Here is a 26,091-nt window from a genome sequence, read left to right as displayed (position 1 = left end):
TCACGTGTTTGGAAGGGACCCCCCCGTCACTGTTCTCCGCGGTCTGGGGATTTCCGACCCAACTCTCTCAGTTGGTCCGGGGGGCCTTGCGTAGTGGGGGCGCCAGCCGCCACGGCCCGAGGGGACCGCCTGCCCAATTCTGCCAGCTGGCCTGGGAAGGAGGAAGGCAGGGACTCCGGCCGCTTGCAGTCCCACCCGGGGAAGCCCGTGCCCCTCGGCGATCTCACCGGAGCTGGTTCTCCCAGACAGTCAGCCGTTCCAGGATGGGGTATGCCGTCCCTTTGATCTCCATCGTGGCTCCGGGAGCTGCTCTGTATCATCTCCACTCCCCCAGTAGCTGTTCTGGAGGAGGAAAGGTGAGGGTGGCAAGGCTGTCGAGGCCGGTGGTGGAGGAGCCGGTGAAGGTGGAAGAGGGCACGGTGGTGGTTGGAGAGCCGCCAGAGCAGCTCTATTGTCTTTTTATTTCTTTTTCTGAATTAATGCAAATGTTCTAAGAAATGATAAATATGCAACTAAGTGATGATATTGTGAATTACTGATTATGTATGTTGTTTTATTTTTTGTTTCTTTACTTTTTAAATTAATAAATAAATTTTTAAAAATTAAAAAAAAAAAGCCATTCCATCTGGTATATTGCATTCCAGCAGTTTAACAAACTAAAATACTGCCCTTGGGAGACTGTGGAAGAATGTGGAAATATCCACATAGGGAATGCCAGATATTCATGCAAGCTTTGGGAACTATCAGTTTAACAGGCCAAGCACTCAATCTTAGGGTTTGCCATTATGGAACTTATTTCTGCAAAGGAGAAGCTAAAGGTTACTTATAATTATGACTAAGAGTCACCCCCAGTGAACCTCTTTTGTTGTTCAGATGTGGCCTCTCTCTCAAAACCAACTTGGCAGGTAAGCTCACTGCCCTTCTCCCTACATGGGACATGACCGCCAAAGGTGTAAATCTCCTTGGCAACATGGGATATGACTCCTAGGGATAAGCAAATCACTGACTCAATTCCAAGCATCATGGGAGTGAGAAAGTCTTCTTGACCAAAGAGGGGAAGAGAAAGGAAACAAAGTTTCAGTGGCTGAGAGATTTCAAATAGAGTCCAGGGGTCTTTCCAGAGGGTATTATTAAGTGTCATATAGATATCCCTTTTTAGTGGGTTAGAATAGCTGGAAGGAAATACCTGAAACTGCTGAACAGTATTCTAATAGCCTTAATTTTTTAAACTTTTTTTATTGTATAGTATAACATATATATATATATAAAGCAAAGAAATAGAAAAGCAATAGTTTTCAAAGCACTCTTTAAAAGTAGTTAACTGGACAGATCCCAGAGTTTGTCATGGGCTACCATACGATCCTCTCATGTTTTTACTTCTAGCTGCTCCAGAATATAGGAGGCTAGAGGGCTTAAATATTTTTTTATCATCACAATCAACTTTTTTCCTCCTTTTTTTGTGAAAAATAGCATATATACCAAAAAAGCTATAAATTTCAAAGCACAGTACCACAATTAGTTGCAGAACATATTTCAGAGTTTGACATGGGTTACAATTCCACAATTTTAGGTTTTTCCTTGTAGCTGCTCTAAAATACCAGAAAACTAAAAGAGTTATCAATTTAATGATTCAACATTCATATTCATTTGTTAAATCCTACTTCTCTGTATAACTCCACCATCATCTTTGATCTTTCCATCCTTCTCTTTAGGGGTGTTTGGGCTATTGCCATTCTAAATTTTTCACATTGGAAGGGTTTGTCACTAATATGGGGTAGGGAGATGGAACTATCAGATGTTCTGCAGAGGCTGGGTTAGGTTTCAGGACTTATCTGGATCAGGGACCCATCTGAAGGTTGTAGGTTTCTGGAAAGTTACTCTAGTGCATGGAACCCTTGCGGAATCTTATCTATTGCCCGAGGTGTTCTTTAGGATTTGGCTGAAATGGTCCTGGTTGGGGTTTGGAAGTTATGATAGGTAACAAAGTCTAAATGAAGCTTGTGTAAGAGCAACCTCCAGAGTAGCCTCTCAACTCTATTTGAACTCTCTCTATAGCCTTGATTCTTTAAGATGACTGTATAACTATACAGGTCTTACAATGTGACTGTGTGATTGTGAAAACCTTGTGACTACTGCTTCCTTTATTCAGGATATGGACACATGCGTTAAAAAATATGGATAATAAATACATAAATAATAGGGGGATAAGGGATAAAATAAATTGGGTAGATGGAAATACTAGTGGTCAATGAGAGGGAAAGGTAAGGGGAATGGAATGTAGGAGTTTTTTCTTTTTATTTCTTTTTCTGGAGTGATACAGATGTTCTAAAAAATGGTTATGGTGATGAATACACAACTACGTGATGATATTGTGAGCCACTGATTATACACCATGAATGAACTGTATGTGTGTGAAGATTAGTCAATAAAAATATTTTTTTTTAAATCAGCATGGTACTTGCACATAGACAGGCATATTGACAATGGAATCAAACTGAAAGTTCAGAAATCAACCTTCACATCTATGGCCAACTGATTTTTGACAAGGGACCAAGACCACTCAACTGGGTAAGAATAGTCTCTTCAACAAATGGTGCTGGGAAAATTGGATCTTCATAAGCAAAAAAAAAGAAGGTGGACCCCTACCTCCCATGCTATATAAAAATCTCAAAATGGATCGAAGACCTAAATATAAATGCCAGAAATATAAAACTCCAAGAAGAAAATGAAAGGAAGCATCTTTAGGACTTTGTCTTTGGCAATGGTTTCTTAGACTTTACACCCAAACCACAAGCAACAAAAGAAATAGATAAATAGAAGCTTATCAAAATTAAAAACTTACATGCAGCAAAGGATTTTAGCATGAAGATAAAATGACAGCCTACGTAACTGGAGAAAGTACTCTCAGTTTCCTCATGAAAAAGTAGGGATTAGCCTGGTACCTACTTCAAAGATCTGCTGTGAGGTTGGAATGAAATTGCTGACACTCTCCAGTCCTTCTAGATGGAAGAAGGACTCAGCCAACACACCAAGAATATCTGCCTGAACACGATTCGCACTTAAGACAGTATATAGAGGGTTCCATAACTTAGAAATTGGAGTATTATCTCTGTATAAAATTAAAATGTAAGAGACATGACTCTTGCCTAAGGGTTTAAAATATAAATGAAATAGATTTTTACCCCATTTCTGTGTTATCTAATAGAAAATGAAATCTGAGAAATGAAGTTACCCAAATGTTATTAGTTATAATTAGAAACTGAAGGTGAAACTCTGAACTTGTAAAAAACGTGAGGGGTCTTCTCAGGTTTTGCTGCCTAAAATATTAGGAAAATATCAACAAAAATAGAAGAACAGTTGCCAGTGATAATTCTGTCATTTAAAAATATAAATGTTTTCCAGTGTCCCTTCTTTATCAATAATAGCCACAGCTGGTTTCATTGCTTGGCTGAGTTTGGGAACTTTCCAGTTAGGTAGCCTGGTGTCAGTTCCTTCAATAATAGTTATTTTTTCTTACCAGATTAGGAGAAATGGTAAGAAAAAGTTCAGAATATGAAACAAATCAACCACTTCTTTTCATTGTAAGATTGTTTCTCCTTTAGAAATATGAAATAAAAAAAATAAATATTTACTGTAAGAACAAAAGTTAAAACAGTTACTATGTCCAGACATGGCAACAAAGATTAGCAGGACTCCAAAGGCTTTGTAGGATTAGCTTGAGGAGTAAACAGGACTGTTGTCCCGGAAACCTATTTTATTCTTTCTAGATATTCACCATTGTCTACCACACTAACCCTTAAAGACGAGAGACTTTATATAGTGATCATATATCTAAATCTTTTTGGTGGTTTATAAACTATCAAGAAAGTCAATTAATTTTAGATCTCATGAAATAGTTTACTTTTAAGATATCTGACATATATTAATTCACCCTTTCAAATCTCTGTGAGGTAGCTTTTATCAACTCCATTTGTTGGGGAAATTTGATCCAGGAGAATAATAATAGTTTTTCCTATTTACAAAGCACCGTCCCTATAAAGAACTCCACCTGTTTATCTGCTCAAACTCCTAACATTGCTGTGAGGTTTGGTGGTAATGTTACCTTTTCCATTTTTAAAGGTGGAAAATATGGCTCAAGGAGCTTAATGGCATCCTTCACATGGTAGCTGGTGTCTGTCCCCAACTAGAGCACACTGCTTGGGATCAACACCAGACCTCAGCCTCCACTCTCAACTGCACATAGTCAACAGTGCCAAGCTTCTAGTTTTCCGAAGGACCATCTCTCAATGCATTATGTTCCAAAAAAGGACTGGGGTCATGCTAGCTGTTTAAGCTCATGTGCTCACTGTTTATAAAGCTTATTGTTATCATTTCTCTAAATTGGACTATTTAAGTTTTGTCTAGATGCCTGAAAGCTAAATTATTTTTTGTTTACTGTCTGTGCACAAGCATTGTAAATTATGTCATCAGGAATGTACAAAACTCTTAGACAAAGCTGCAGGGCCAATAAAAGCAACTCACTTGAGGAAGAGGGCATTTCTTCCTTTTCATCTTTTTTTTTTTTAAAGAAGGCATCATCGCACAAAAAAGATGACTCATTAAGCTCAAAAGAGTTGACTATACCATGTAAGGGGTTCTTATGCAGCCCTCCACAAAGAGACCTGAGTGGCAGCATAAGGCCTCCTCTCCTGTGCATTTTCCTCCAGGCAGAATGCGCACTTGTGTGGCTACATACACTATTATAATCTCCCCTGAAAGGCAATTCCTTCCATATGACAGGCTGAACAGTGGCCTGAGTACCAGCCTTATATAGCCTGTGAGTTAACATACTGAATTACCAGTTTTTCTCTTTCTGAAAAACCAAGATTGAACAGAAGAAGCAAAGCTGGAAAGAACTTCACACAGAGAAAGGAGGCCAGCCCAAGTGCCCAAACTCAGTTTCTCATGAGCTGAATTTCTTTGTGTGTTGCCCACTTACGTGTCAATTTGCAGGGCTTTGGGGCATGAGAACCATGAAGCTGAGGGGTTCTGGAAGCCTCTCCATTTGACAACCAAAGCCAAAGACATGTCACCTTTGGTACATTTCACATTGAAAAGTGTTATTGTTTCAAACATGCCCATTTAAAAATATATAATTTCCTGATTTAAAGCACGTTGTAGGTAAACTGGCCACAGGAGGAGTACTGCCACATGAATTAAAAAAAAAAAAAAAAAGCAATGGGTCCTAATGCAGGCCTAATCCCTTTTTTTTACAGGAGCCAGTGAGGCTATCCCAGGTGAGAGAAGTCTGAATTGAACAAACACCTGATATGAAGGCCTGGAGCCATGAGCAGATTTTTGTCTGTGATTACAGAAATTGAAGCTTGTGTTTTATCACAATTACCTGTAATCTCAGGGCCAGATAATAGTATTAACATGACCTTAAACTACACAATAGGACAGCTGGAAAAAGGTTTCTTACTCTCTCCAAAGTACAGCTGCTTTAAAAAAGCTAATTCAATGAAGAAAGATAAAGGGCTCTAAAAGTGCCTTCTCAAACACTATTTACTTTCACTGGGTTCCTGCTAATCAAACAAAACTTAGTCAAAAGATTTTATGAAAAATACATTTTCAGCAGTTATTGTTTTGTTTAAAGAAAGGTGCTTAAGAAAAAATATAGCTAAGAGGATCAGTCATTTGGTAAGTTCAGATGTGTTTGGGAAAATCCCTCCGCTCTTTGATAAATCATTAAAATTCTGCTCAGATAAATGTTTTGACTTGAAATTCCAATCAAAGAATGAGCTATTTCCTAAGGGCCCTAGGGAAGCAGTGCAAGGGAGATCCCAACACAGAGGACCCAGAAAGTGGTTTACCAGGGTAATTCCACTCTTAATCAAAGCATATTACTCTATCCGAGTAACGGACAGGGGCTCATGGAGATACCCCAAATCAGATAAAATTTCCTTCCTTCCTAAAATACAGGTTTTTAAAAAATGGTTTAAATCTTGTTGTATAACCAAAATATAGAAATTATGGTATCAACAAAGAAACTAGCCTTAGCATAATCAAAGTTTAAAACCAAAAGGATCCAGGGCAGATTCTAATCAGTCATCCTATTTTTCATCCATGAAAGGAAAAAAAAAAAAAGCAGTCTTTCACATGGTAGAAATTCAATAACTATTTGTTGACCTGAATTATTTTTCCCCAATTATTTTATTTTAAAGCTTATTCTGCCACTTAAAGCAGACCATTCACTCAACAACTGAGCACTTAACTTGTGCCAGGAACTGTGCTAGATTTTGGAGATCCTGAGAGAATAAGAAACGACCCCTGCCCTCATGGCTTACATCGTGGTAAAAAACATTTATTTTCACAAACAGATAAACAGGATAACTATGATACGTACTATGAAAGATAAATAGGACACAAACCAGAGACAAACTTTGTCTCTCCTAATATACTCTTTAAAAAAAAACAAAACAAAATTCAATAACTTAGCCACCTAGAATTACTCATTTAGCAATTATTCTATCTATCTATTCTATCTAACAAAAATCCCCAACATTTGGGGGAAAAGTTTTATGATTAGCTGGATATATAAATCATAAGCCAGGTCAAAATTTTAAAAAGCTATTTTAAAACTCAAGAATAACACTGAAATCATTAAACAATTTAGTTCCTTGGAAATGAGGGGGTGGGTAAGGGTGAGGAACAACGTACCTTAGAACTCACCTGCTCTCCACTCCCCACCCTCCAACACAAAGATACTTCTATAATTATTATATAGATTACAGAATCCTTGGAAAGGCTGAAGAAACAGAGAAGTTCTAAAAAGAACTTTCAGAAACAACTGCGACCCATCACAGAAATGGGTCCCGAAGAGAACTGCTGCCCCTGCCATGACTAAGTAAGAGTCCACCGAGCCAAGAAAGAGCCGCGCCGGCTGCTGGCCCCAGAACCACACTGCTCCCCCATGCTGTGAAGTCACTCAGTGCTAGGGTCACTTACGACTATGTCTCATCTCCCATTAAGGCGTAAGTTTCCTGTAGGGAGGGACATTTTATATGAACCTTACTGTTTACAGAGAATACATTCAGGAAGGAAAGCCCAAAGGAACAATTAGGAAGAAAGGAAAGGAAGGAGAAGAGGGAAAGAAGAAAGAGATGATTTTATGAACACATTCATAACTATTTTAAAGTGACCAGTTGGTATGCTATAAAACTCATTTCCTAATCTTTAGGAAGTCAATGTAACATCCATGATATTTTATTTCATTTCCTGACTGCAGCAACCTAAGCACAAAATTAAGCACAAATCAAGAGTAATTTTTTTGAGGAGATAAATGATTTAATGCATATAATGCACCTAGCACAATATCTGAAACCATACAAGGTAGCTTTTAAACTGCTGGAGCTATACCAGTATTAAAGGTCTGTTTTCAAGTCATTTTGTACCTTTATATGGAATTGCCAGTAAGGAGTATTTCTTTTAATTTACTGTTAATAGCAATGTTTCCTAGCAAAGATGGGTTTAGAGAGTTCATTACTTTACATTCAAACAAAAATAAGTTTGCTTATCAGGATTCATCCAAAAGCAAAAAAAAAAATGTGTCTGGCTGTCAGACAAGTAAATACCACATGCTATGCTAGCAGCAAAAAAAAAAAAAAAAAAAAGAGAGTGAGAGAGAGAGAGATTAGTAACACCCAAGAGTCTTCCACATAGAAAGAGTCCTATGTCAGAACCTTTGCCAAGTCTTAAAGGGAAACCATATTAACCTCATGGCTGGAAGGGACTATATCACCGACTGTTGGATGTTGTCTGAGTCTGGGTACTCTGAGAAGCAAATGCCAAGACAAGATCAGACCTGAGAGGGATGTGCTAGGGAAACGCCCACGGGAGAGTGGGGAGGGAGCTGGAGAAGCCTGAGAGAGCCAAAAGACCACAATGCAGGTGGAGAAAGAAAGACCCTTGCAAAGGAGAAAGAAAGAGGGAGGGAGAGAAAAAAGGAGGGAAAGACTCAGTGCAGTCTAAAGCCGGGGTGGGGGAGGGGTCTTCATGCAAAAGTGTCCATCAGGTCATCGCTGGGAGCAGCCGACAGAGATGTGACCTCAGGGTGGAGGCAGTAACAAACTCAGAGCTCAGGTCATGAGTCAGTTACCCTCTCACAGTAGGAGACCTGAAGGGTACATTTTCATGGCTGTCGCAGATAAATATTTTTATAGAAGTATAATAATAATAGTAATAGCAGCTAATATTTATTGAGCACCTAGCCAGGTGCTGTAAAGGGAATTACAACTTATTCATCTTTGTATATTTGACTTTCACAACAGCGACACTATGTATCAGCCAGGCACTCTGAATGTCTACATGTATGAGGTAAGGACTATTATTATCCACATTTTGCAGATGAGGAAACTAAGGCACAGAGAGGTTAAGTTACTTCTTCAGAGTCACCCAGCTACCCATAATACATAGATTACTGCCAATAACATGTTCCCAAAAGGTTTATTTTTAGAAGTTATCTTCCTCATTGCCTGCCTCTGAGAGAATGTCCACTGGCAAGTGGGAACTGGAATTTTACCATTCTCTGACCCATCCTGATTCCCAGGGTGCCACCTCCTGGCAGAAGTGTTAAGCGGAGTCCATGCAGTCACCTGAACCTGCTCCAGGCTCCATGTATAGGTCTATGCAGTAGTTGGAGCCTCACTTTTAGAGTTGCCCAAGAAATTTATCGCACATTGTTTAAAAATGTGGCCCCTGGAGTCAGACTTCTGGGTAGAGTTCTAGCTCCACCATTTACTATTTAATATCTTTGCACTGCAGTTTCCCCATCTTTGAAATGGAAATAATAACTGAAACTACCTTCACATGCATTAATATACGTAAAGCACTTAAAATGGTACTTGGTACATAATAAGTACTTAATAAGTCTTAGTTGTTACTGTTAGCTGTTCACATTTGGGGTACCCAAAAGTAGAGTATGTTTGTGTGTCTGTGTGCGCATTAAGGGTCTATGTTGTGAAAGGAGAGCATACAAAAATGAGTTAGATATAATTACTGTTCAGTTTCCCAGGAAATTTATTTTCGACTAGTGAATTGCTTATGAGTTCCATCCTTAACAGGGAAGCAAGAATAAGTCTTTTGCAACCAACAGCTGAATTTAAAAAAATATATATCTTTTTGGTGGAAAGGAAAAAAATACAGGCTATGGAATCAGACAAACCTGAGTTTGAATCAATGTTTTGGTATGCATCATTGTCTGCTGACCTTTTGCAAATCAATTAGCTTCTCTAGGCCTCAGTTTTCTCCTTTTTAAAATAATGAGATGATATTAACTCCTAAATGGGACTAATAATAGTACCTACTTCATAAGGTAGTTATGAAGGTTTAATGAGAAAGGCATGCAAAATACTTAGCATAGTACTAATGCGTACAGGAAGTGCTCAAAAGCTATAGCTTAAATTAAAAATAAAGAAAAAGCCACTATCCGATTTATTTATTTTGGGTGCATGGTCCAGGAATCAAACCCGGTTCTCCTGCATGAAAGGCGAGCATTCTACCACTGTCCAATTTATTTTGATTTCTCCAAAATTGTGGCCTTCCGAAGAGAAGGATCATCTCTGATTTCACAGTTATGACCAACCCAGCATCAACCTTAGTGAGTATACTCAGGTTCCTCTGATTTCAGTTATGACCAACCCAGCATCAACCTTAGTGAGTATACTCAGGCTCCATAAAAACAGAAGAGACAACTTGGGGCCTGAGTGAAAAGCATCCACCTCACAAATCAGGTGGGGTAAAAAATAAACTCACACCCTCATGCTTGTACTTAGGTCAGCACGTAGGTGGTGTGTTTTGCAAACCTGGGGCCAAAAACAGGCTGTCCTTCAACTCTAAACGCTGACCACACCCAACCAAGATACACAGACACACCTCAGTCTCTGGCAGAAGCTTCCAATAAAAAGCTTTTCATAAGGCTGGAAATCTTGCATGGATCTTATTTCATCTCCTTACCAGACTCTCCTCTCTCTCCTCAGGCCTGACTATTAACACAATTTCTATCATTACGTTCTGATGACTGCAGGCACGACATCACTGAGCTGATTCTTTTACAATGATCTTAAGATCTGATGCCATTCCAGGCCATGATTACAGTTCCTAACTCACAAAGCCAGTGGGGAAAGGATCCATTTACCCAGTGCAATGGAAACTTATTTTCTTCACTAACAGTCAAAAAGGCAAACATAATCCCTGGCTAGAAGGTAGAAAAGTAAATCTACAGATATTCATAGAATAGGCATCCCTGTAATTTATACCATAATACTCAAAAGTGGTCTCTGAATACACATACCGATGTGTACTCAGCTTTGGCCTTTCTATTTCACTGAATGCCTATGCCTTTTCCTATCTCTGCAATTTTCTTTCCTCTGTATGTATTCTTCCTCTAGGCCTACATACGCAAGTAACTTTATAATGTGTAAAGAAACCACAGGTATTTAAAAATTTAAATCAGGCAATATTTTATTAAATTAACATACAAAGAATGGCTTTAAAGGTTTGAGGGTGAATGCCTCAAAATAGCATTTATTCTAAAACGGAGTAAATTGTAATGGGCAGAGGTTGTCTTCAACTAAAGACAAAAGACTTTCAGCAGAGCTGTGTGGTTCCAGGATCCATAAGGATGCCAGGGAGCAGGGAGCGCCTACTACAATAGCCGGGTGGCGATTGGGACTGCAAGTCCAGACACTTAAATAGGTGACAGGTCCTGAAAGGGCACTTATCCAGGGCTCCAGCATTAACTTGGGTGTCTGGAGTCCATAAACGCTGAAGCCTGTTCAACCAACCTGAGATTTCGAGTCTCTGTAGATTCATTATCAGGTTTGCCACTGATTAGTCTTCAGGAAAAGGCCCCTTACGGAGAACCACCAACTTCTACTCACCAAAAGCACCAGTTTACCAACTACACCAAGCCTCTGAGACATGAAATTCAGCATTCAGAGTACAGTTCACCCCCCACCCCTTAATATACCTTGAAGAACTTTCTATGTCAGCAGAAAGCGTCACCCAAGGAACTGAATTAATGAATGAGACTTTTCAAATATTTCACAGATTCAATGAGTACTGGATAAATGAGATAAAATATCTTATATCCTTAGGAAAACTCAGGACATTGCTAGACACTGATATTGTTATTCACTGGATACAAAATTTTCTGTGACATAACTATCCTTTGACTCACTAATGGATGTGGTTACTCTCTTAAACTGTCAGCTACCTACCTACCTTTCAAAAATAGCCCTGAAACTTGTGAAAAGACATTCAACTTCATTCAGAAGAGAAATGCACATTAAATTTTCCCTGAAATATCACTGGTCACTTAACAGATTTTTAAAAATCCAAAAGTCTGACAGATTTTGTTGGCAAGACAGTGGGGAAATGGATATTCTCTCATGTTGCTGGTGCAACATAAAATGGCAACTCCCTATGTAGGGTAATTTGGTAATATCTATCAATATTTTAAATACATATTCCCTTTAACCCACCAACTCAATTCATGGAATTTATCCTTGCAGATGTACTTGCAAAGGAACAAAACTACAGGTTATTCATTGCATTTTTTGGTAATAGTAAAAGGCTGAAAACAGCTCATTTGTCTATCAATAGGGGATTGGTTAAATAAATTATTTAAATACAACATAGCCAGAAAAAAATTAAAAAGAATGAGGATCCTCTCTGCTGACGTAGAAAGTTCTTTAAGGTATATTAAGGGGTGGGGGGCACAGTGTGCTCTGAATGCTCCCTTATGTACATAACAGAATAAACTCTGGAAGGAAATCAGCAATAATGGTTAAGTGGATGACTAGGAAGTGGACAGACTGGGGAAAGCGGGAAGACATTTCTCTGCACACCTTTTTATTATTTTTTTAATTTCTGAAACAAGTTTCTGTATTACTGATCCAAAATTTTAAAACAGCATTGTTTTCAATGTAAAAAACATGTGTGAGTTCCTTTTATTCATCCAGTAAGTGCCTTATACACTAACGGTGCTCTACAGCCTTAGAGAGCTAAAGCTCAAGTACTGGAGCGAGCAAGTCCAGGTTCTGAGCCTAGCAGATCCTTATTATTTTCTAGCTACCATGCCTTATTTACGCAAGTTACCTCTGCAGTCTCAGTTTATCTCCAGCCACAGAATAGAAGAAGATACAGTAATTCCTCCTAGGAGCATTGTGTAGATACAAGGAAAGAATACATGTAAAATACTTAACAGTGCCTAATATAAATGAAACGGTAAAAAATACTAGCGGCCGATGGAAATACTAGTGGTCAACAAGAGGGAGGAGTAAGGGACACTGGATGCATGAGTTCTTTCTTTTTTCTATCAATTTCCTTTTCTGGAGTGATGCAAATGTTCAAAAAAAAATGATCATGGTGATGAATACACAATTATGTGATGATTCTGTGAGCGACTGATTGTACACCATGCACGGAATGTATGTGTGTGAAGATTTCTCAATAAAAACTTGTATATATTTAAAATCCTAGCTCTTGCTGAAAGGTAAAATCAACGGAATGACTGATGTGTCTGTCACTGTCGGTTCCGAGGTTACTCCGCTACCAGCACATCAATAATAATCCAACCGGGCCCCAAATTCCCACCGCCAACCTGCCCCACTTTGAGCACAATCCCCACTGCTGAGCCTTCCAGGCATTCGGTGCCGGCAGGGCCTGCTTTCCGTCCTCGTCCTTGGCGGCCGCGACGCCTCAGGCCCGGGAACAGTCCTCCCTCCGCGGCCCTTCCCGGCCTCGGCCCCGTCCCCCCGGCCTCTGCTCCCTTCCCGGCCTCTGCCCCCCTCCCCCCCGGCCTCGGCCCCCTCCCCCCCGGCCTCTGCCCCCCTCCCCCCGGCCTCGGACCCCCCTCCCCCCGGCCTCTGGCCCCCTCCCCCCGGCCTCTGGCCCCCTCCCCCGGGCCTCGGCCCCCTCCCCCCGGCCTCTGCCTCCCCTCCCCCCGGCCTCTGGCCCCCTCCCCCCGGCCTCTGGCCCCCTCCCCGGCCTCCCGGTCCACCTCTGCCCGCCCCGCGCAGACCCGCCTCCTTCGCCTTCGCCTCCGGCTTCCCCGAAGTCGAGGGAAGCGCCTACCCAGATACTCGTGGTCCGGCAGGGCGAGGCGCTCGGGACTCAGCATCCTCCGGCCGGGACAGCGCCGCAGCTCGCGGCCCCGGGAGCTCAGGTGGCCGCCGCCCGCGTTGCCATGGCGCCCGCCGGCCCGAGGCGAGGGCGCGGCGCGCGGTGTCCCGAGAACGGCCTCCGGGGGCATCACGCGCCGGCCGCGCGGGTTCCGCCGCCGCCTCCGCCCGGCCCCCAGCGTCTCGGTCCGCCCTGGGGCCCGCGTCCGGGGCCCGCGTGAGTCGCGGGCTCAGGTCCCGCAGCTCCCCCGCGCCCGCCACCGCCTGGGGTGGGGATGACACCCCCTAGAGCGGCCCGGCCCGCGGGAGCACCTCGGCGGCGGCTGCGGGCCGGCGGGGACTGTCCCCCGCCTAGCGCAGGGCTGAGCGCGCGGCGATGCGCCGTAGGCCGTGGACGCCTCTCCTCCCGCCTCCTCCCGTCCTCTCTAGGTCGTTCCTTCCCCGTGCATGGCCCTGCCCTGCCTGGCGCTTCACTTCTTGAGGCGAAGGCCCACGAGGGGGACACCTGTTGATTGCCCTCGGTGCTACTTGCTGCCGTCTCCCGGGGCGCGGAGAGTGGCCTCTGGGTTCCAGGGTCCCGCCGGCTCCCCTCGGGCCGCTCTTCGCTCCCGGGGCCGGGCGGAGGCCTGGAGCTCGGGACGGGGTCACACCTGCTGGGGAAAGCCACCCTGCGCTCACTCTGGTACTTAGTGGCTGAGTCAGATATCCTGGCACCCCTGAGGCCAGGTGAGTTTGGCCGTGGGGGTGGGGGGATGGCGGTCACAGGGCCACCCACGCGGGAGGAAAAGGAAAGGGGAGGCGCTTCTCTTTTGGTTCTGAGCGGCCTAATCTTAGCAGGGAGCCTCAAACCTCCTAATTCTCCCTTTCCCTTAAAATTGACCATGTGTCTCATTTCTAGGCCCCTGTGAGTCACCCTGAGCTTGGATGTGGTGAGGATAAAGGGACAGAGCCAAACTAGGAACAGCATGCGGTGACTGGAGGTCACGAATTTACTAATTTGGCATTTGATGTGAAGTCCTGCAAATTGGATAGACTGCCTTCTTCCTGTCACGCCCACCCTCCCAAAAGCCGCTGATCCTGGCGGGGCTGGGTGTTTCATGAGTGTCACACCTGTGGCTTATTACCACATTATTAATAAAATAATAGGAGAGTAATTATTGAGGGTAATCATTTTACTTTATTCCAACACAACCTGTGGCCAATTTCATTTGTCCTCATAAAAACTTTCCTTGAAGACACCTCTGTCTTTTCTAAGTGAGGAAACTGAGGCACAAGTCAGGAAAATGTCTTGTCTAACATCAGCCAGCCAGCTGGAAAGAGATCTCAGCTACCAACATCCAGACTAGTGGTCTAACCACTAAACCACACAGCCTCCCTTTTTTTTTTTAGTTCTGTTGGCTTGGCTTTTATTTATGTTTTTTAACTTTTGCTCTGCCCTGCCAACAGCTGGAAGCGTCCAGATAGAATAATTTTGAGTCTAGGCTGAACATCAGACATCCTCTTATTTGTGGAGTATTGATCTGGGAAGGGGAGGACGATGCCGGGTTTGAGTGGTAGGGTTGGGAAGCAGCCGGGGGAATAGAGCTTTGTTTGGGCATTAACCCATTTGCGGTTGTAACAATGATAAGTTTCAGCACCAGTGGCGCCCAAATGTTAGTGACTCAAAGAAGGCTAAATAAGAACAAGATGTCATCTCCAGAGCAATTGGTAGATTTTTCCTACAGCTCCATCCCTTCTATAAAAATCCTAAGGATCTTTATTTTAAAGACAATCTTCAACTCTGAATGTCCTGGATAGTTTATTGAGGAGGAGGAAGTAGAAAAGTAGGAGGTTGCTAGATAAAGGCTTCAAAGAAATTTAGGGTTGCGCTGAAATAACAGGTGGCCTTACTGGTAGTAGAAGAACCTACTGTTTATGTTTTTCTTCTTTCTTCTTTTTTTTTTAACTCTCGGAAATTTCTATAATGAGCATGTGTTACATTTATATCCTGAAATTTAAAAAAAACAACAATAAATGAGTGGCTTGAAAAACTTCAAAATATTTTCAAGCAGAAATGGTGACCAGCTCATGTTTATTTTTCCCAAAGAGAGACCACTGCTTTTAGATTTCTCTTCTCTTACAGATTCCACGATAACAGATGTTGGCCACACAGCAGTGGTGGAGGAAGATTCTTGGTGAAACATCCCCAGCACCAGTTTTAAACGGAACGGAGGTACACAAGCGTTGTTAAAGTCAAATGTCTTTTTGTGACCCTGTTGAATGTTAAGGAAAGAAAAAATACTGGCCTTCAATTTAGAGGGTTTTTAAGATTCTTAAATTATCATAGTATATTTCTGAAAAATTTACCTAAACAACTAATTACACATGCAAGGCAATAAATTAGAAGACAACTCCACAATCCTGAAGAGGCAAATAACGTGAAATTGATCAAAACATAGAGGTGGCATGAAATGTCAAAAGCAGCAATACAGTATAAGGAATGGAAACATCAAGGCGGGGTGGGGGGGGGAACGCCCATGACAGAAGATGTGTTAAGACATCAATTTATCAGATTATAATTCCTCTCTTAAATAGAAAAAGATTACAAAAGAAATTAGTAGGTATGTCTGACTTTGCAGAGGAGCTACTAAGAGTGTGATTAAGAAACAAACAAACAAAAAAGTCCTCCCTAGAAAGAATACAGAAAAGCAAACATGAATGCACCAAATAGTTTTAAACCTCAAAAAAACAATAAGAGAAGACAAAATGCAGGCTGAGTTATTGCTACAGAACAGGTTCAAGAAACTAGGACAAGCTTTTATCAACTCATCAAGCAGAAAAGATGCTAAAGGCGTAGTAGCTACTAAAAAATGCAGGTCATGAAATTCATGCTGAGCTATTAGGCTCTTCTTAAAAGACTTATCTTCCACGAGAACAAAGCAGAAACTGTGATGGCTCTGTTTGGGATTAACATGTTTACATTAAAATTGCTATTTACAGAAAAGCCATTCTGGACTGCCACAAGTCTACAGATCAGAACACTTTGGGAATTGGCAAGGAAAAGAAAAATATTCACAAAGTCTTGGGCAATGAAGAATACTAAATTACAAGAAAGGGGTTAAGAGGACATGGCTTAAATTGAGCTTGAGCTCAAAGGCAATTACAGACTTGTACCTTCTTGCTATTCTAGTATTTTCAGATGCTACCAAAAAAAAAAAGTTGGGAATTATACTTTCATATAGTTTGAAAGGAAGATTTTTCTGATCCTTCTCAATAACCTATAAAAATCAGTTGTGCCTTCCTCTGTCCCAGAGTATATCCTCATAGCATTTATGGTATGTGCTTTTTTTTTTTTCTTTCTTTTAATTCTTCAGACCCTCACTAGATTGTGATTTCTTTGAGGACAGAAACAGTCTCTGTTTTATCTTTAAATTTCTGGGACCATGCACAGTGCCTGGGAGAAGGCAGGTCTTCAATAAATGCCTGTTAAATGGAGTTTCTCCCCTCTAGATTAAGTCTGGAAATCAAAGACCATCCAATCCATAGATTTATGGTTGCCTCATAAGAACCAATTCATAAGATCATTAAACAAAAAGGCTAGGAAAATGCAAGGCCTCGCTGAGAAGAGTATTAAAAATCAATCAAGTGGTCGCCACCACCCCGGTTCCAGCCCTGGGTCCGCTTGGCCCAGCCTGGCCCAGCCCAGTCCCTGGAGGATGAAGTTCATGTATACAGGGGAGCAGCCATTCCAGAAGCGCCGCTCTGAGGGTGAGAAAATTCCAAGGAAATACCCATACCGGGTCCCGGGAAGAGTGGAGAAGGCTCCCAAGGCTCGGATAGGAGAGCTGCACAAAAAGAAACAGCTGGTGCCTGCTGACCTCCCAGTCGGTCACTTCTACTTCTTCATCTCGGAGCCGAGGCTGCCTTGCTTTTCTTCATCAGCAGAAGAAAAAATTCCACCCCAGAGCCACGATGGGGCAGCTACATCTGGAGCACGGCTTCTGCCTCCACTCGGCCTGCAGAGCTGAAGCGTCCCCAGCCTATGCAGCTGTGCCCCTGGGTGGGCCCCTTCCACAGAGAGAGAGGTGGCCCTCCTTCCTTGACCTCCTTCTTCAGGTTCACATACCACCTCTCCTCTTCAGGACCTGCGCTTCTTATCGTTTGAAGCTTTCTCTCGAGCCTTTGCTAGAGGAGAGATGCCCTAGTACTTCTCCTTTTCCTTTTCTTCTCCACCTTTCTCTGCCATCTTCCCTGCTCTGCCTCAGACTTCTTGGTTGTCAATCTGTCACATTTAGTGATGGTTTGGGTCTCTCTTCCTTTTCTAACTGCCCAAGGGACTCAGAATCCTAACAGTCCCCTCTTTTTACTACCTTCTTTTTGGGGGGTAGATGGAAGGGACTGAATTGTGGGGCGATTGTAGGAGGCACATCAATAAAGAGGAAACCACCAAGCTGGAAAAAAAAAAAATCAGTCGAGTACACGGTGGTTCAGTGGTAGAATGCTCGCCCACCGTGTGGGAGGCCAGACCCAGGTTTGATTCCCAGATTGTGGACTCCAAAAAAAAATCACTCAGAAGGCACTGGCATATTTTTCCCACACCTAATTTCTATATGTGACAGATCACACATCTTCAGGAATGCCCAGAAATCTTCAGGAATGCCCAGAAAATAGGAACTAACTCAACAAAAGGCTTGTAGATGATGCTGAATGTAGACAAGCTAAGAGAGTTAGTTCAGGAGGCCTAGAGGAAGTATTTTAGGAGTCATTAGATAAGCTTAGGGTATGAACTGGGAGTTTCCAAATTTCAAAATCTTAGGACAAAAAGCTGAAGTAGTGGGTGTCTATTTTTTTCTCCTGCTGCCCATTCTGTACATTATCACATGAGTTTATTGTTCTAAAATTAAAATTTGACCGTGTTACTTTCTTCCTGAAAAAGCTTTGCTTAATGTGGTATAATGTTAAAAGTTGATAAATCTGGGTGTCGGGGGAGAGGGGATATAGGAGGTCTCTATATTATATTTGCAACTTTCCTGTAAATGTGACATTATTTCAAAATGAAAAGTTAAAAAACAAAAACAAACAAACAAAAAAAATGACTTTGTTGACTCACCATTACTAGGTTAAAGCAGAACTCCTTTGCAGACATATAAATCCCTTCACAGTCTCGTCCCAACCTACTTTTCCAGCCACCTTGCCACTCACTCTTCCCTACATACTTAAACTCCACCCATCCTTTCCTACTCAATATTGTCCAATATACTGAGCTCTTTTCACACTCTCCTGCTCTGGCATAAGCTCTCCCTTCTTCCTAGCATGTCTCTCTCCCTCAATTTCCTGCCTTGTAATTGCTAACACATCCGATAAGTCCTGGACTAACTGCCACCACCTCTGTGAAACCTTAACCTTGGAAAGTCTTCCAAGGAGTCAGTTACCACTTGACAAGTACTGTAGTGTTTATTATAGTCTATATTTATTTGTTTGCCCGGCTCTCTGTCCTCTTGGGCTGTGAATTTTTCAAGGTCAGGGAACAAGGTTTGTTCCAGTTATAAACCTCCCTGGGCCCCCAAAAATGTTTGTGGGGAGTCAGAATAAATGATTTAAGCTTGAAATGGGAAAATGTAAGCCAGATTAAAGAAATACTACTTTGTGTGGCTGTAGTAGACTTAAGAAACTGATTACTACAAGAAGTCACAAAGGATGGACGGCCACGTGCCTTCAGAACGGGCTTAGGTCGGTCTGTGGACGACAGACCACCACATGTCCCCAGGGGAAGCTGGAATCCTGCGTGCTGTCCCCATTGTGTTAAGAGGACTTCTCTAAGGCAGTTTGGCTTTCCATGACACTCCCATCGTTGGAAGCAGAAACCCAGACAAACTGGATTTGGGCTGTTCTTACGTTGCAGTTCTTTCCGTCTTGTAGGAATATGTTCCTAAGAATATTTAGCATTTTAATCTTTCCTGAGGAGAGTAAAAATTTAGATATCAGTTAAAGAAAACCCAATGTTAGCCCACCACCTAGCCAAGCACTCTCCCTGGAAAAATATTATCCTGATCGTCTAGAGGCATGTAAAGAATAGAAAAATTAATTTGAAAAAATAAGATGAGCAGCATCCTTCCCTTGTACTTTGTTGGAACTCAGTGAATGTTGATTGAATAAACAGACTTAAAAAGGGCATTTAATTCAGAAACAGTTTGCAGCAGAGGTTGGTGATTAAGCGCTCCCCTCTCTGCTCTCTCTAATCACCCCATGCTAAAGGGTATCCTTTGAACATGCCAGGCACTGTTGTACCTTTTGCTTGCAAATTCCACTTGGAATGTGTCCCCCACCCCCATCCCGTTTTCTCTTTTCTTAAAATGGTGACATATCCCCACCACCCCCCATGCCACCCCCCGTTTAAGCCGGCAGCTACCACGAGCAGATTCGAGGGTCCTCCCTCCTCTGTTTGCAAAGCCCTTGATGCGTACTTTTATGTGTTGTAATCACTGAGTTTCACGTTTTCCTCCCCACTAGAAGTTGAGCTTCTTAAAGTGAGGGACCTACTTCAGTCACCTTTGTATTTTTCTAGCCCTGGAAGTCCTCGGGTTTTCATTCGTTTAACAAAAATGTGTCGAGCACCTACTACGCAGCAGGCACTGATGCAGGGGATTAGACAGGTCGGATCCCTGCCCCGGTGGGGGTCATAAGCCAGTGGTAGGGAGACCAATAGTACACGAGTATTCCAGAGTGGTAAGTGCTATGAACGGTAAACAGAGTGAGAACAAGGCCACGTTAGGGTGGTGAGGTGACACTGCCACTTGAGCCACGACCCGCCACGGAGGGGCCTGGAACCCCGCATTCTAAGTTGAGGAGAAATCAGTGTCACAGTGTAAGCCAAGAACGACGGCATATCGAAGGGCGGAGAGGAAGCCAGGATGACAAGAGTAGGACGCGTGTGGGGAAGAGTAGTCGGTGAAGGAGGCCGCCGGATCATGACGGAACTTGAAGGCCACGTGAGAAGTCTGAATTGTATTCAGGGGCAATAGGGAGCCATCAGTCGGGTTTAAGCCCAGCAATGATATGATCTGCCTTATATGTTTGTTTGTTTCTTAAGTCCTTTTTGTTGCTGCGTGGCTAATGAGTTAGAAAGGGACAGGAGTAGAAGCAGAGAGAGACCATTTACACAGATGCATGACTCATGTTTGTTATTAAACCAGTATTTTCATGTTTGTTATTGAACGAGCATTTGTTCATTGAGCTATTGCTGGATCCACCATTTTAAATTTACCTTTGCTGCTGAAATAAGCAAGACACACCAAGCTATGTGCTGCACAGGCTCTACCTATAGGTGCCAAGTATGTGACTACCAAGTTTTCAGGAGATAAAAATATGCTGAAAAGCCCCACCTTCCAGGGTGTGCCCCAAGTTAGACCAGGGAACTGCATCAGCCCCAGTGCCCCAGATCCTGGGCCCTGCTGCTGAGCTAAATCATGACTACTGTCAGTGCTAGAAATGGTGGTGCGAAGGGTGTGCAAGTAAAGAAAGCACAGAAACGCAGTTGGACTATTCCATCGGGCTTCCTACTTTTCCCTCTCTGCAGTAACAGCCCCCTAAATCTGGATAAAAATGATAAATGCCGCTGAAAACATACTGATTACTGAAAGTAATGATACTTTTCTATAAATCCTGTGGCCTCTTTCCTGACTCAGGGCCTTTGCACATACTGTTTCTTCTGCCCGGAAGGCTTCCTTCTACCCACTCTCAGCCTGATGACTTTTTCCTGCTCAGCTTAAATGCCAGCGCCTCTGCCAGGCCTTTCTTTTTTTTTTTATTAATTGTGAAATATAACATATATACAAAAAAAAGCAATACATTTCAAAGTACATTTTAACAAGTAGTTATAGAATCGATTTCAGGGTTTGGTATGGGTTACAGTTCTACAACTTCAGGTTTTTCCTTCTAGCTGCTCCAAGACTCTAAAAAAGAAATAGCAGTATAATGATTCGGCAGTCGTACTCATTTATTAAATTCTTACTTTTCTGTTATAACTCCTCTTTCTCCTTTGACCCTTCTCCCAGTCTTCAGGGATAGCTGGGCCATGTCCATTCTAACTTTTTCATGTTGAAATATGCTGTCAACGATATGGGATAGGGGATGGAACTAGTGGACATTCTTGGAGAAGCAGCCCTTTGGGTTTCAGGATTTGTCTGACGATTTTAGGTTTCTGAAAAGTAAACTTAGTGCACGTGACTTTTGTGAGATCTCAGAGCCTTGGATGTTCTTTAGGGTTTACAAGAATGATATTGGTTGGGATTTGGCAAACTGTGGCAATTACTGCATCTAGCTGAAGCTTGCATAAGAGTAACCTCCAGAATAGCCTCTCGACTCTATTTGAAATCTCTGAGACATTGATATCTTATTTTGTTATGTTTCTTTTCCCTCTTTTGATCAGGATGGCGTTGGCAATCCCATGGTGTCAATCCCAGTCTAATCCCTGGGAATCATGTCCCCTGCCAGGGAGACTCACATCCCAGGAGGTCATGTCCTCTGTAGGCAGAGGGTAATGAGTTTACTTGCAGAGTTGAGCATATTGAGAGGCCCCAGCTGAGCAATAAGAGAGGTTTCCTGGAAGTAACTCTTTTGGCATAATTACAGGTAGGTTTGACTTCTCCGCTACAGAAATAGTTTTCACAAAAGCAAGCCTCAAGATCAGGGGTTTGGCCTATTGACTTGGTAGTCTCTATTGTTTGAGAGAGTACCAGGGGGTCCCCAGGTGGGTAGCTCCATATTTTTCTCCAGTTCCTCTAGGGATTTTGTGACAGGCCTTTCTTGAACCCCCAAATCTAAATCCAGCCTCTCCTTACATAAAACCCTATACTTTTCCTTCAAAGCCCCTACCATCTGTAGCTTTAAATTTCTTTCTGGGATTTCATTTAATGCCCTGTGTACCTGCAGTCCCCCAACCACCAGACTGTAAGTTCCAAAGCCCACTGCCTCCACAGAGCCTAGCACATAGCATGCCCTCAATAACACTTAATGAATGAATACTGAAAATAGCCCTCCCGAGAGCAAACTGACCCCTTTAACTGTGCTTTCTCTTGGTTTCCCCTCTAAGGCTTAAAAAACTCCTTCCCTCCAATTGCATTGCTTTCACTATGGAAGTGACTCAGCGACATCTGATTCCAGGTAAAAGATGGGGCACTTCTTTGCAGACTCATGTACTTAATTTTTTAAAGGAGGATTTCTCAATCCTCATCACTACTGGCATCCAGGGATGGATAATTCTTCGTTGTGGGAGCAGGCCTGTTCATTGTAGGACGTTTAGCAGCATCCTTGGCTTCTACCTTTTAGATGCCAGTAGCACCCTCCTGATTCTGACAACCAACTGCCTTCCAGTCTTGCCAAATGTCTCCTGGCCCTGGAGGGGCCATTGAGAACCACCTTGTGAAAATATGAAACTGCAAGCCTTCTTTTTAAGGTGAATTATGTTTAGAAATTAAGGCTGTTGAATAATGACTAGGTTACAAGCGGATTCTAAAAACCCAGCTGGAGCAAAATAGCACCAATTTCTGTATTGTTTCTGCAGCACTCCCTGTGTTTCCTCTGAAAAGGCCATTATGACAGTCTAATTCAGGACCCTATTCAGGTCTCGGAGTTCAGGCCCCTGTCCTATCCTACAAGGTTGAAGGAAAGGGGTGGTGTTTCTGAGGAAACCAGCACCTCTGAGACCCTTCTGGAATTGGCAGTCCCCCACGATTTTCTAGGGGCATATCCCAGAGGACAATAAAGGGGAGAAAAAACAGCCCATTCTGGCATGCTTTTCAGGATCTTTCACTCTAAACAAGAAAGTCTGAGAGGCCTGGTAAAAATAAATATGGCTTAGCACTCCTGGCACAAGAGCTGTTTCTGACAGCCAGGACTTAACTCACCCTAGGGGATGACCCAAGGGGGGCCAATGCAGGACCTCATTTCTACCCACTGACATTCACTGTGACTCACCACAGCCGGGACACAGGGCTGCAGAAGAGGCGGAGAAGTCTTTGGGGTGCACACGGGAGATGCAGTTTCTCCAGCCTTTGTGAGACAGGGACAGCCAGCCTCCCCTTTCCACCTCAAGCCCAGGAAAGTAACGCAAATCAAGCCTTTGGAAAGGAACCTATCCTTGCATACAAAGTGGGAATGATTTATAAATTCTTAATCCCCCAACATTCAAAGTATGGTGATGGCCTGAACTGGATTTTTGGTACAAATGGATTCATTATACCACATGTCCTTAGTTTTCATTTGGAAAAAACTATGATCCCCAGAATCATAAGGTCTTTCTCAACAGGTTGAAAAGTCTTCGTAAGCATCCTCTATCGCAACCCTGAGAACAGCCAAGCCTGTATCAGAAGAGTTAGCGAGCGCTGAGAAGCGGCCTCTTCATGATACTTTTTTCTCCTTGGACCTCTAGCCCCAGAGGTCACTTGTCTTTCTCGGCAGTAAGAGCACTTAAACCTGACCCGGCTCGACTGCCGCCTTCCGTGAGCAAGAAGAACTACGCGGACAGAAAACGCCTCAGTGTTAGCTACCATGCTGATGCTAGTGCAACCACAGTGCGGTGGGGTAAAATTCCAGACAAAACAGCATAAAGAAACTGGCTAAGAAGGAGTTAACGCCTCACGTTTGTTGTTGCCGATTCAAAGTGCGGTTTATGTTAGCTTTGGTCCCAGATGGTAATTGGATGTGAAAGCCTTTGAAAAACGGAAAATAAGCAAGGATGAAATGTCAACCACCCCATTTGGGGAAAACTCCTAATATCCACTTTGCACTGTACAGAATTGCTTTCCCCTCAGCTAACGCAGGACATTGGGTCTTTCTGACTCTATTTATTAGTAAGAGGAAAGTGGTTTAATGAAATCCACAGATGAGCCAAAGCTAGGAAATGCTGGCATGCCAGCTCGGAGAGAAAACTGATACAGTGGGTCCTACGGAGGCCAGAGACTTGGGCAAAAGTAAAACAAAACAAAACAAAATTCAACCTAGAAAAATGGAGAGTCTTAACAAAAGTAACCCACATTATTAATGTGCACCGGGGCTAGGGCCGGCCACAGGCCCTGAGAAAAGAGGGTTGTAACTGTATGCAGTCACCCCAGGGTGCTGTGTGCCGGGGCGGGGCGAGGCTGGGTGTTGGGGAGAGTGACTGCAAACAAGGACTCCTTCCCGGAGCCCCTTCCTTTGGCACCAGGATGGGAAAGTGAGAGCAGATGAAGAGGCTGGCAAGGCTGGATGACAGGGTCAGGGCACGGTCTGTCTGTCCGGCCAGTTCTGGACGTCGGAGACAGGACACAGACAAACCACTCTGAGAAGGGGTAAATGAGAAGGGGAGGAGTCCCAGAGCCACGCCGCCCAGCCCCCCCCCAAAAGGAAAGCAAAGAAAAGAGGGAGAAGGAGAAGGAAGAAAAAGAAAGAAAACAGGAGAAGGGGGAGAAAGAGGAAAAGAGCTGGGAAGGGGATTCTGCGGGGGGGAACTGTGGTCGGACCGATGGGGGTCCCCTCTAGGCCCCCGATGGCCCTTGCTCGAGGTCAGCGAGGACCGAGCTGGTAGACTCTGCGTTTGCAAGCCGTGCTTGTTCGGAGGCATCACTCTGGATCTGGGGCCGGTGGGGACCGGGGTCATGGCCAGGCGCCCGGTGTCAGCCTGGGTTCTCCTCACTGGCACGGAGCAAGAGTGAGGCAAATAGTGCCTCTCGGACTGTTTTCTAAGTTAGGGCCAGTGGAGCAGTGGTAATGGGGACGGGGCGGGGGGGGGGGGCGCTCTGGATGGCTGCAGCGTGGGGGCGGCCCGAGGAGGAGCTGGGCGCGCGAAGGAGCGCGGGCGGGTGGGGTCCGGGGTCTGTGGGGCGGGGGCCGAGGGCGGGAAGGGGCCGGGCTGGCGCTGGGGGCGGGCCCGGCGCGGTGGCGGTGGCGGGGGCTGCGGCGCGGGGGGCGGGGCGGCTGGCCCGGGACACCCCTTCCCCGTCCCCTGCCGGGGCTGCTTCGGCTCAGGCCGCGCTGGAGGCAGCAGCGGCTGGAGGGCGACTCGCGGGGCGCGCGGGCCGCGGGAGAGCCGGGACGGTTGGCCCCCAGGAACCTGGGTGCCTCCGCTGCGCCGTCGCCCGGGTGCCGCCGGGACCCCGCGGGCAGCACCATGCGGCGACCATGGGGCGCGCTGCTGCTCGGCGCCCTGCTCTGCGCGCACGGTAAGCCGCCCGCCCGCCGGGAAGTTTGTCTCCGGATCCGATCGCGGCAGGACGCTTCTCCCGGGGGGTGGGCCGCGCAGGCTGCCGCTGGGGACCCATCGTCCGGGCTCGGAGCTGTAGCCCGGAGACTGCGTGCCGGGGAGGGGCGCCGGGGGAGCCGAGAGGGGGCAGAGGTGGACGCCCCCCCCGCCCCGGGCTCGGCGCTCCCAGGCTGCCCCCATGCCGTGGCCGGAACCGGGCAGGGTCCCTCGCCCTCCCCAGCGGCTCTTGGAGCAGTTGGGGCTGCTTCCCTTTCGGCTGAAGCCAGGGTCTGGGTGTCCTTGGCGCAGGGGCATGTGTGCAGAGAAAGGGAGGCAAGGGAGGGTGGTCGCGGCGAGACCCATACATCGTAAATAGCGCTCCTTCCCGGGGTGTTGGGGTCTCGGGCGGATTGCGGCGCGGGGCCCGTGTGCAGTCGGAGGACCTGAGCCCGGGATCCCTCTGCCCCGGGAGCAGTCGCCCAGACCCCAGACCTCCCTCCGCCGAGGGTCTCGGGCACTGCGTGCTCGCAGCATCTCCCCTCAGCGGTGTTTTGGGTTCCCTTTCCCGGCTGCGGCCAATCAGCTGCCTGCCCTGGATCCTCCTCTGGGAAGGTGGGGGGCGGGGGCGGGACGGGGTAGGAAAGGGCCACCGGAGGGACGCGGGGAAGAAACTGCTAGAAAGATCCCGCGATGTGTCCCGGCCGACGCAAGCCTCGGACGTCTGCGCCCGGC

At 44.8% G+C, this 26,091-nt stretch overlaps 1 protein-coding gene and 1 long non-coding RNA gene across 6 annotated transcripts in view; one reads left to right on the top strand and one right to left on the bottom strand.

Moving 5' to 3' along the window:
* The window catches only part of CSTPP1 (centriolar satellite-associated tubulin polyglutamylase complex regulator 1), a 296,345-nt gene extending 283,110 nt beyond the window's left edge, over positions 1–13,235 (bottom strand). For 2 of the 3 annotated variants that reach the window (XM_077114601.1, XM_077114600.1), the window contains exon 1: positions 13,117–13,235. In XM_077114601.1, the coding sequence (XP_076970716.1) occupies positions 13,117–13,162 (46 nt within the window). In that variant the 5' untranslated portion in view covers positions 13,163–13,235. Of the gene's footprint in view, positions 1–227; positions 7,621–13,116 lie in introns of those variants that run through there. The other variant, XM_077114598.1, reaches the window with a different exon arrangement.
* Positions 13,236–13,384: 149 nt separating this feature from the next.
* Positions 13,385–24,464, top strand: LOC143644935 (uncharacterized). 3 transcript variants are annotated; one of them, XR_013156979.1, is made up of 6 exons: positions 13,385–13,889; positions 14,062–15,375; positions 21,571–21,773; positions 22,234–22,304; positions 22,470–22,596; positions 23,449–24,464. It is a non-coding gene; the product is annotated as an uncharacterized LOC143644935 (long non-coding RNA). The 3 variants fall into 3 exon arrangements; XR_013156978.1 differs by lacking the exon at positions 22,470–22,596; XR_013156977.1 differs by having other exon boundaries at positions 22,234–22,596.
* Positions 24,465–26,091: the final 1,627 nt, after the last annotated feature.

Source organism: Tamandua tetradactyla, chromosome 8 (genome assembly GCF_023851605.1).
Source record: "Tamandua tetradactyla isolate mTamTet1 chromosome 8, mTamTet1.pri, whole genome shotgun sequence".
Lineage (NCBI taxonomy): Eukaryota > Metazoa > Chordata > Mammalia > Pilosa > Myrmecophagidae > Tamandua > Tamandua tetradactyla.
This window is presented reverse-complemented; position numbering and strand designations above follow the sequence as displayed.